Below are 12,163 nucleotides of genomic sequence, written 5' to 3'. Positions count from 1 at the left end.
ATTAACCTTGTAGACTAATTGCTAATAATGATAACCCTCTCCTGCAGAGCAGACATTGCCTGATGTTTAACATGTTGCACAGATGCTGTGAACAGGTCAGACATTGTACAATAGCGCTAATAATACTTAAGAAGCAACCAGGAGTGCTAAATTCAAGGTGAGGACAAACAACTCAGATTACAAGCAGGACAAATTAAGAAATTATAGGACCGAAAAGGGGCAAAATGTTAAAGTCCATTCAGGCATAATTGCATTGATGTGATGTTTGCTGAATAAATAAATATTTAATAATATTTTTTTATATAATTCATTGTAAAGCTTATCTTAATGCATTATAATCAGTTGATTTTTTTTTAGTATAATAATTGCAACCACACTATATTCTTTATTCATCATTAAAATGTAAAATGCGTAAAACATACAATTATACTAATGTATTATACACTAAGGTACAGTATAAACATGAATAGTTTACAAAGAAAATAAGCATGTACATTTATAATGCTTGGGCACACTTGACTGAAACGTTTCACGTAATGATTGATTTTTGCTGAATGATTGCAATTAGTGTTGTAGACAAAAATAAATTTTCCCTTTGGGTTTAGAAAAATAAGATTAAATCAATACATAATTTCGTAAAAGATAATGGATTATTATTATTATTAATAAGATATTTTACTGGGATTTAGATTTTTTTTTGTAGTGTAGAATGCAGTAAATGTATGAAAAATTACAGTAACAGCATTTATACTGTAATGTTACAAATTATTTCTATTTGTAATAAATTCTGTCCAGGAACCAGGGTCTAAATGTCTAAAGTTCCGAGTAAAAAAATTCCCCCTGTACTTTTTCAAAGCTCCGGAACTTTCGGATGCTGATTGGTTGAGTTCATGCAGCATTTTGATTGGTTGAGTCCACGCAGCATTTTATTTCCAACCATCCAAGTTGTTTGCTATTCAAATCAACAATGGAGTTAAAAAATACAAATGATGGACTGACAATGAGGTTCAGGCTTTATTAAGCTTATATGTGGAGGACGAGATCCGGCGGGAACTGGAAAGTCGCGGGCGGTCCTATATCACCAGACTATCTTCACGGTACTTAAGGCCGCTATGGAAACGCAGCTAGCAATAGGTCTGGGGGAAAAAACGTTCCTGGGACAAATTGTTCCGGGTAATTTCGGTGGAAAAGCGCCTTAAGAATCTTCAAAAAAAAGTATGATGATTTCCACAAAGATGCTTAGAAATGCAACGGACCTATAATGCCCCTTTTCACAAGATGTAATATAAATAAACTTCTCTGAAGTTTCAGCTCAAAATACTCCACAGTTCATTTATTATAGCTTGTCAAATTTGCCCCTATTTGGATGTGAGCAAAAACATGCAGTTTTTGTGTGTGTCCCTTTAAATGCAAATGAGCTGCTGCTTCCGGCCTGCTTTCCAAAAGCTTTAACAGCTCAACAACAGCAAAGCTGGAGAATCTCACGCAGACAAAATGAGGATTGTCAGTAACAGTGTTCAGCCTTACATTGTTCAAACCGGAGTCGACACTGATGGAGAGACTCAGGAAGAATTTACAACTTTTAGAATGAAACTGTACATTTCTGAACGGTTAGTGGATAAATTTATGTAGTTGCTGTGGAGTTGATTCAACTCACCGACTAGCATGTGCCTCATGTTAATCTTTTGTGCAAATCCAGTGCTGAATTGACCCTAATTTGTGAAGCAGTATGGTAAAATGACAGTATGGTAACAACACTCTACTACAACAACTCTTCCTCTTCTCTAAAGCAGCCCAACATGGCCTCAACCTATTTGTTGAGTGTTCTCAAGGGCGGGGTTTATGTAAATTTTTGGGTTTGTGATGTCACCAACCCGGGACGAAGCTCATTGTAGTCCCTACCAGCCATTTGTTGTAGTCTTGAAAAAGCGAATTCTTTAAAAGAAAATATCTCCCTTTGCATTGAACTTTGAGCATCGTAACTTTCCAGATGTTGTTTATGCTCAAACAGCAACATTATACAATAACTAAAGTTAAAAAAGTGAAATCATAATCAAGGACTCCTTTGAACATTGATTATAATGATAAAAAAATGTTTCTTGAGCAGCAAATCGGCATATTAGAATGATTTCTGAAGGATTATGTGACTGAAGACTGGAGTAATGATCAATTCAGTTTTGCCATCACAGGAATAAATTACTTTATAAAATATATTAAAATAGTTAACAGCTATTTTAAATTGCAAAGATATTTTGCAATATTACAGTTTTACTGTATTTTACTGCACTGGTGAGCATAAGAGACTTATTTTAAAACTTTTTTAAAAATCTTATCATATCACGTACAGTTTGCAGCTGATGAAACAGCGGGCTTTAGTTTTAGAGAATTTGTTGTGTTACTGCAGGCTGGTCAGTGAGTAAACTCATAGCGTGGGTGAGATGAATCTCATTATCGTGAATTCATGTCATCTCCAGTCAGCTCTGGAGTCTGGACACTACAGTCTCTCAGTGACATTACACCTTGTTTTTTTAATGCAACCCTAATTGAAAATCATAGCGGGTCTGCCCTTTAGCAGCCTGATCTAATTAGTGGACTTCAAAATCATGTCAGAAAAAGTTCTGGTCTGTCATCAGCCATGAACATATCGTATACTGCAGCCCACCAATAATTAGCAGGTCTGCTGATTACAGTTATTAAATGATTGAATTGTAACAATTTATATTATTAATCAACTGTTAACTGAGTTCATTTAACTACATAAATGACATGCTGTGATCACAAGTACTTGACCACATCTATCAGTACTAGAAAGCAGCAGGATGGATTAGCACAATTGCTTCTGTTTAAAAGAGGGATTACACTAAAATTTGTTAGAAAAAACAAAACAAAAAAACAAGTACATTAATTAACGGCCGAAATAAATGCAGTGCTTTTCGCACACTGCTATTGGTCACAGTTCAGGGACTTGGCGAGCAGATAATTATACGGCTGAAATGAAGATGGTGACTTTGGCGCTGGTGACTCTCACTCTAATGGACGCACAGTCTCTCCTCTTCACCCTGTAATCACGTCACTAAGACCATCCAGGAATAATTTTGAGTTGTAACTGTGCGGTAATGACTTGCGTTTGCTCCCAGAGGTCTGACTGCAGAAGCTCAATGCTAATCCATTCACACTCTGTTTTAAGAAGATTTCCATTTGGTAACAGCATCAAACTCATTCAAAGCCATTCATCACCACACTACCAAACACATAAAATCTTAAGTTCTAAAATCGTAAAATGTGTCTATGTTGCCTTAAAGTGTTGACATTTGGGGAAAAAAAAAAAAAGTATGGAAGCACCATTTCCACCAAATGTTTAAAATAAAAACTTTTTTTTGATGGTCCACTTTCAACATTCTACTAACTATGAGTAACTTTGCCACTATGCCATCTAACTCTCATTAGAGTTTAAGTAGACTATTAGTAGACTATTAGGTTAGGGTAAGTAGAATAAATTGATATGTAGTTGCAAAGTTACTGTCAGGGGAACAGTAAATAGGTTTAGCAGATATTAAGCAGACAGTCTACTTCTAATACTTTAATGAGAGTTAGGTTACATGTAATTGCAAAGTTATTTATAGTTAGTAGAAAGTCTAAAGTGGACCATTGAAATAAAGTGTTACTTTAACTACTGATTGTTGATTTCCAGACTTTCTGTGATAAGAAGTGAGTGGATTAGCAGGGGCCTGGGATAGTTGGTCAAATTTACCCTTGTACACTTCACTACCTAATCAGAGAACACTGGAGCTGCAAGACAGCCAAGCTAATTCACCCTAAATCAAATGAATAAATCCCTGAAACAACATCAACAACATGGGCCTCATCCATTTGGAAATGGCAGCCATTCAGGGCACTGATGGGTTTACTTACAGCATAATGTGCCTGAGTCCAATCCACAAACACGGTTTAGAATCACTAAATTTACTGTGAGACATCAGGTCTGTGACTATTCCCAACATAGGAAGCAACCTGACTAAAATTAAACCACTTTGAACAGGCAGCAACACTGTTTTAAATTGTAAAAATTCTGGAGAATTCTACATGGAAAAATAAATCACTTTTTAAGTCGCCACGAAATAAAAAATTTTTTAAAGGAATATTGCAGTGTTTATTATAAATTATTTTATAAGTAATTATCTTTTTTTAAATTCATGTGCCCTTATAATAATCTTCAATCAAAATAACTTCCCCTCAACCTCTTCTCTGATGACGTGTTTACTGGTGCGAGGGCAGGACAACCTGTCACTCATATGAGATCAACCAATAGCAAAACACAATGATCCAACAATCCAATCAATTCCTGATGCACAAAATGAAGTCCCGTCCTTCATTTTGTCTTATACCCAGATATACGTCACAATAGGGAAGAAAAGTCTATAGCAGCTTCCATTTCATGCCGTCTTCAATGTCAACTTTGTGTTAATCTGTAATAAGGAACATCCAGTACCTGCGGGGTCGTTCATCAGAGAGCCAAAAGCACTGATGATATAGTCGGCCTTCAGTCGTATGGTCTGATCTTCATCCTCCACCCACTGTCCTGACTCGGTTTGCTCGGTTCGGCAGAACTCCATTCCATGAACCCGGCCTCCCTTTAGCAATACCTCACGTGGAGACAGGAAGGGCAGGAACTCACATTTCTCCTCCTTGGCCAGCTCCATCTAAACACATCATAAACATTACAATTCAAATAAACTGATAAATGTTTTCACAGATTATCTGAAATTTTTACATTTTACACACTGAAATAAAAACGCAACGAAATTATGATTGAAATGATTATCTCTGCATAATGCTTACTGTTTCACATACATTAGTATTTTTTTTTTTTAAATAGCATGCAGTATACACTGTACAGGGCACAAGACGCACACTGTAAAAAAAGATATATGTCGACAATATGTTTTTACATGGCTTTAACTCATTTTCAACACAATTTTTTCAACTTTTTTTATAGGTTATACAAGATTCAACTTAATTCAAGTAAGTTTATTTTAAGTAATTTAAGTTGAAATGACTTAAAAACATTAAAGTTGACTGTACTTAAAAATTTAAGGCAGCAACTTGCACTAAGCAGTGAGCTAGTATGACATTTCGAACCTCCTGGTCAGTTTTCTAATACTGCCATGGCAGAGCAACAGTTTGAAAAGAATCTTGCTGTGCAAATTAGTAACATTTAGTTAGCTGATAACGTGATAATTGGAACTTTCTCTTTTTTTGACTTCACAGCACTGACATATTTCAAGCAAACTGAACTGTTTCATTGTTTTGAGTTGTATGAACTCATTTCTTTTAATTTAGACTAATTTAAGTTTAACTTAAACTGGGCTGGGATTTCTATTTCCCAGCATGCATTGCCAATGACACTTGAAAGGGAGAGTAAATGCTAAAATTAAGTGTTATATAATGTTTTTTTGTGCAAAATTAAGGGATAAGGGAGATTTGGTAGTGATTAATGTTTTGTTATGCTAATTTAGAAGAGTTTCTGTTAATGTGGGTTTTTAGAGAGTTACCATCATGGTGACAAGTGGTGCATGAGGCCAGGAAAGTTACGTATTTTAAGTTGTTATATCATGCTTTTGTTAACATGTTAGCAAATTAACAAGTTGGCATTTTCTGAATTTTTTAACAGGGTTTACAGTGAAATAAATAACTCATTTGATTTGAAAGGCCTCAAAAATAAAGTTAATTACCTAAATATTTGATGTTAATTGCTATCAAAGTGTACGAGCTAACTAAGTACTTCAAGTAAGGAGCAATTATCATGCAAACTGAAAAATTGATTGTTCTGCTTACTTAAAATTGGGAATATCATAACTCAAATAATTTGATGTAACCGATTACCTCAAATTTTTTGAGTTAGCCCAACTTATTCGGGTTCACAGTGTGGTAAAGACATTTGAAGGTAACTCAACCACCCCCCTGAGTCCTGAGAAATGCACATTTACAGTGCTAGCCAAACATTTGTGTCTTATAAAAACTTAAATATATATGCAAGCTAACATTTAAAAGTGGTTGAGTTCAGTAACATTTTTTGAATGTTTTTTAAAAAAGACTCTTATACGCACCAAGACTGCATTTATTTGATCACAAATACAGTAAAACAGTAATACTGTGAAATACCATTACAAATTAAAATTTTTTTTTATTAATATATTTTAAAATCTAATTTATTCCTGCAATGGCAAAGCTGACTTTTCAGCATCATTACTCCAGTCTTAGTGTCACATGATCCTTCAGAAATCATTCTATATACTAATTTGGTAGTAAAGAAACATTTATTTTTATTATTATCAATGTTGAAAAGTTTTTTTTTCAATATTCTTTGATGAACTGAAGGTTCAAAAAACAATATTTTTATTTAATCAATTTTTTTTTGTAACATTACATGCCTTCATTATCCATTTTGATCAATTTAAGGCATCCTTGCTGAATAGAAGTATGCATTTCTTTCTTTTATTTAAATCCTACTGACCCAAAACGTTTGAACGGTAGTGTACTTAGTTCACAAAAAAAGAGGGAAAACTTATGTTTTACACAAGACAGAAAGACAAAAACCAGTTTGGAACTACACAAAGGTGAACTATCCCTTTAAGTACGTTTCTGATATTATAACTGAACAAGTGTGAAGTTAGCGCATGTAACAACAAACAGCAAAGGTCACGTCTTTTATCCGGCCTTGAGATAATGAAGCGCGTGATTATGAGAGCGGTGTACCTCGTTAAAAACATCAAGTGCGATTTGGCTTGGTGGAAGCACATCAGAAAGTTTACAGATTTTCTTTCCAATTACAAAAAAACAGAGATGAAAAGGGCGGCTGAATCACCTGAAAGAAGCCCACCAGCATTGCGGAGGGGGCCGGTGGGAGGAATGTAGTCGTGCGGTGACAATTCTATTTTCTTATTACTATGTTTCCATAAATTGACTCAGTTCACGTCAATGCACAATCGAGCGCTCTGTTCTGATTATATACGCCTACAGGAGCCTTAAACTTAATATAGCTTATAAACAGCTTTAATGAGTTGAAGATGATGGCGGCCGTATTAGCAGAGCGTCTTCACTGGAGAGTGTAAACAGATGTGAATAATTACTGCACTTTACCATGCTTTGTCGTAATGTGGTGGGCGATGTGAAGAACAATGTGTGAATCAGACTTGAAGGTGAAGTGTGTAATTTTTCTGATGTTAAAATACTTTCAATTTTCACTTTAATGTGCAGAGACATCTGTAAATGAGACAGTAGCTGTTTGCATCCACGTATTTTTATGCGAATTGTGGGTTATCGAATAAAAAAACCCCACTAGAAATGCAAGATGCGAATCATTTCTAAAAATGCGCATAAAAAATAATTGAGGTGGGTATTATTTTAATCTGATAAGAAGAGATGTGCAATAAACTAAACACATTTACAGAATAAATCCATCATACTTACGTGGCCTTTGCCTCAACAGAAGATGTGATTGGATATATTGACTAACCAGTGGACCAATTCTTATTGCAGAGCAACTCAAATGTAAGTTTGGTTATTCTGAAATGCCTGAGCCAAAGTCTGTCATCAAAATGATTTGGTATAATGACCTCCCAGAAATGTCTCACATGATTGCATTCCCAAACACCAAGCATTCGAACGCAAGAGAACATGACAGAGTTTATTGCGTTTCATCTGCGCGCTTTGAGGTTCAAGTAATATAAGATGTACGAAAAAGAGCCACAATGGCTTTCCCAATTGCAGCTTTGATTTTTAATACAGCTATTTTGCTGCAGTTTCCCAGGAAGTGAAGATTTTGTTCTCTTGAACACATGAAATGGAAACAGTGCTTTATTCGCAAATGTTTTATGCAAATGTTTTATGCAATATTCCAAAGTTAAAGGGGCTATATGTAGAATTCAGAAAGCCAAGAAAGTTTCCCAAAGTTGTAAGTTCATTCATTATCAACACAATTCAATGGATTTTGCAATGTTAGTTGGCTAACAAAGCTTTAAGGAAACAAACCCCAACACTGCAAAAAATGCTTTTCTTACTTAGATTTTTTTTCTTGTTTCCAGGCCAAAAATCAAATAAATACTTAAATCAAGAAGCATTTTCTAGACAAGTAGAAATTATTGCCTTATTTTCAGAAAAAAAATCTTATTTCACACTGAAAACAATATTATTTTGTTTACCCCATTGGCAGATTATTTTGCTTGTTTTAACGAAAAACTTATTTTTTCTGAAAACAAGAAAATAATTTTTACTTGTCTAGAAAATGCTTCTTGATTTAAGAATTTTTAGATATTTGGACTGGAAACAAGAAAAAAAATCTAAGTAAGAAAAGCATTTTTTGCAGTGAAAAGAGCTCTTTCGAAAAAATTTTTTATCATGAACATTGTATAAGCATTTGTTTCATGTGTCATAGAACGGAAGAGAGGCTCTCAGAAGCATGTAAACTTCACATTCTTTTGATTTTCCCAGCATAAAAGCTTTCATAGACAACCTAGGAAGTTGGGGAAAGTCTCGTTTTTTAAGTTTTGTTATAAGCTGTTCACACATTGGCAATAAAGAAGCAATTAATGCATGGAAATTCTTACATATAGACCCTTTAAATTCACAACTTTAGATGGAAACAATGCTAATGTGGCTTTGCTCAGCTGTGCTGCTCAACCAATGGTGTGAATTTGGAGGCGGGGCTACCTGTTTGGAAAACATTTTTTTTTTTTTTAAATAATTAAAATGATTAGATTATCAGACATTTGCATTGCATTTGTACTTTGTGCACTTCATCAAGCAATAAAAAAAAATTGTGTGTACTTTTTTTTATTGAAAGAAAACTTTGGGCCAGTACTTTGTCCTAGCCTTGTCTCAAAAAAATAATGGTGAAAAAAATAACTTCCCTCAGTACATCTGACGCACATATTTCACAGCTTTGTCTAAATGGAGCCGATCATGACACGTTTAGCCGGCTGGCATCATTACCAGTGTGGAAGCGGGTATATAGCTCACCAGAGAGCCCTGTGTGTGAGTAGGACAATTGACAGTAATCTCCCCCTGAAAGCAAAGGCATGTCTGCAATAAATGAGAGTGGAAGGCTTAGGAGCGGTGTCAGTGGTCTAGAGAGAGGACACTCTCACAGAGCTCTTCATAAATCTCTGCTTCACACTTCTCTCACACCAAATATTAATAAGCTTCACTCTACTGCCTGATGTTGACTCTCTTTCTCTCAATTCCTGACTCTCTGCTTCCTTGGTCTTCTCCTATTTGTAATCTTTTTTTTTTTTTTTGCTCTCAAGTCATAGAAGAAAAAATTGAATTAAAAACTAATTTTAAGTCAAATTAGACCTCAACAATGATAATATAATATATATATATATATTATCAAGAAGGGAAATCAGCATATTTGGTGGCCTGTCAAAAAGTTTTAAAATCCCTGGCATACATAAAATATCAAACCAAGAGGCATCTGTGTGTGATCATCTTCCTTTCTCCTCACCTCCTCAGGAACAGCTCGTATGTTGGTGAATCCCTTCCTAAAGACCACAAACACACGGCGGGCGCCGCAGCGGAGGGCAGAAGTAGCGCAGTCGAAGGCTGTGTCTCCAGCGCCCAGAACGATCACAGTACCACGGAGCTCCGGCAACGCTGAGTGACAACTACACATCCCTGAAATCAGAGGAGGAGGAAGAGGAGAACAAGAAAGAGTGAGAAAGAGACATGAATTCTGACTATAGAACAATTCACACTTAACGGCTCAGCAGATTCTTGTTCGTAAAGCGCTGTGAAATTGCATCTCGAAGCCTCACAGCATGTCACTATCAAATTATTCTGCTTCCATGAGAGCCTGGTTCACGTCAACCTTTTGTCTTTTGTCTTTTTTTTATTTTTATTTTTTTATGATTTCATATTGTTTCCCGGAAATGTCCTCGTATCAGTAATTTCATACTCCACACCTGTTGTAGTGCTGCTTTAATTTTTTAGATGCGATAAGGGTGGCTGCACCTATATTGAACGTGGTGATTTCAGCATGTGATAACTATCAGAATTCAATCATTTATGCTGCTCTGAGGTTTAAAATCTTGAAAACTTGATCTGCAACAGATTTAGCCTTTAAAGACCACATGAAAAAATTAACCTTATTTACCTTTCATAAAAAAAATATTAATATAATAATACAAATTATATAATTAATGTATACTATATAATGTATAAATGTTATTATTTATGATTCTTTTCAAAATAATTAATAACCATCTTTCTTGAGACTAAATGTAATCCCTTTTTAAGGCTGCATTCAGTCATCTTTAGTTTAATGGCATTATCATACTGAATGTGTAAAAACACTTTTAATTTTGTTGATTTTGTTGAGATGTCTTAAATGCTTGTAAAGATTCAGATGTTCCTATTTCATTAAATCCTTGGCCAACTGCCTTAATGCAGCGAGGTACAGTAAGAAGTAGAATTGGATTAAGATTTATTCATTACTAAGGTTTTATTCATTCAATCAGGTTCTTTCCCCAAAATTTCCATTTTCATTTGATTCTGATGCCAACATTATGAGACTAAACCCCATTAATCTGGGGAGCAGGAACAAAAACTTCTCATTTTCTTTTCTGTTCTTTTAGAGTATTCAGATATACCTTTTAGAAATAGCAATTACATCTGGCATTGCTAACTATACCATGCACCATTTTTGGTCTTTTTTTGGTCGTTTAACATGGTTGAAGCCAACACAAGGACAAATAGGATTATCTTCAGAAATAAGGGTAAAATATCATGGCAATATCCAGGGCTGTGTTTACCAAAAGCATCGTAAGCCTAAGTTGAATGTAGAACCATTGCTACCGATGGAGCTACGATCAACTTAGGCTTATGATGCTTTTGGGAAACGCAGCCCTGAAAAGTTTGTAATTATAATATAATGCATAATGATACTGAATGATTACTAGTCATGGTACTTCAAAGCTTTTCAGAGAATAGATATAAAAAATATATTTTTGCTAGCAAAGAAGCTTATATATAATTCAAATAACTTGGACTTTTAAAACTTTGAATCATCAGGTGTGACAGGCAGATTTCTCAGGGTGTTCACCTGGTTTACTGGCTTTCGCAACAAGAGGGAGAAAGTCCTTCGACGTGTAAAAACCCTGTTCTGTGGAGAGGCCATCGAAGAGCTTGTGTCTATTAGCTTGAGGAAGACCTGCAACAAATCAGACAGACATGAAATTTAGCTAAATATATCTTACGGTCTTAAAGTCAAAATGAATTCAAAAGTGACCTTAGTCTATACTTAGTCATCAGTGTAATTAATCAAAGAAAATGATTTTCCTATTGATTTAAATTAATAAATAGAATATAATTTAACAAAAGAATTTAATAAGTAATATTTACATTTTTAAATAATTATTAAAATAATTATCCAAATAATTTATTTATTTTTGCTATTTTTAAATTTAAATACATTTATACATATATACACACATACACAAAAGTTTATTATGCACAAGTTCAATTTAAGACACGGATGGATGGATGGATGGATGGATGGATGGATGGATGGATGGATGGATGGATGGATGGATGGATGGATGGATGGATGGATGGATGGATGGATGGATGGATGGATGGATGGATGGATGGATGGACAAAGTACATTATAAACTGGATGGATGGATGGATGGATGGATGGATGGATGGATGGATGGATGGATGGATGGATGGATGGATGGATGGATGGAAGGAATGACAAAGAGATGGACAGAAAGATGGAGAGATGGACAGAAAGATGAAGAGATGGAGAGAAAGAGAGATGGATGGATGGATGGATGGATGGATGGATGGATGGATGGATGGATGGATGGATGGATGGATGGATGGACACATGGAGAGATAGATGGATGGGACAATGGATAGATTGAGAGAAAGTCGGATGGATGGATGGATGGATGGATGGATGGATGGAAGAATGGATGGATGGACAAAGTGCATTATAAACTGGATGGATGGATGGAATGACGGAGAGATGGAATGATGGACAGAAAGACGGAGAGATGGACAGAAAGATGAAGAGATGGAGAGAAAGACAGATGGATGAATGGAAGGATGGATGGACAGATGGAGAGATAGATGGATGGGACAACGGATAGATTGAGAG

The 12,163-nt window shown here is 35.2% G+C and overlaps 1 protein-coding gene across 13 annotated transcripts in view; it reads right to left on the bottom strand.

Moving 5' to 3' along the window:
• dpyda.1 (dihydropyrimidine dehydrogenase a, tandem duplicate 1) overlaps positions 1–12,163 on the bottom strand; it is a 239,481-nt gene that overhangs the window by 135,384 nt on the left and 91,934 nt on the right. For 12 of the 13 annotated variants that reach the window (XR_010893848.1, XM_067378763.1, XM_067378754.1 and 9 more), the window contains 3 exons: positions 11,102–11,209; positions 9,506–9,675; positions 4,490–4,700 (listed from right to left, as the gene is read on the bottom strand). Coding sequence is in view for 11 of the 13 variants with exons in the window: in XM_067378763.1 (XP_067234864.1) it covers positions 4,490–4,700; positions 9,506–9,675; positions 11,102–11,209 (489 nt within the window). In the remaining 2 variants the exon portion in view is untranslated. Of the gene's footprint in view, positions 1–4,489; positions 4,701–9,505; positions 9,676–11,101; positions 11,210–12,163 lie in introns of those variants that run through there. The other variant, XM_067378767.1, reaches the window with a different exon arrangement.

Source organism: Chanodichthys erythropterus, chromosome 23 (genome assembly GCF_024489055.1).
Source record: "Chanodichthys erythropterus isolate Z2021 chromosome 23, ASM2448905v1, whole genome shotgun sequence".
Lineage (NCBI taxonomy): Eukaryota > Metazoa > Chordata > Actinopteri > Cypriniformes > Xenocyprididae > Chanodichthys > Chanodichthys erythropterus.
Note: the sequence above shows the minus strand (reverse complement) of the source record. Positions and strands in the feature narration are given on the sequence as shown.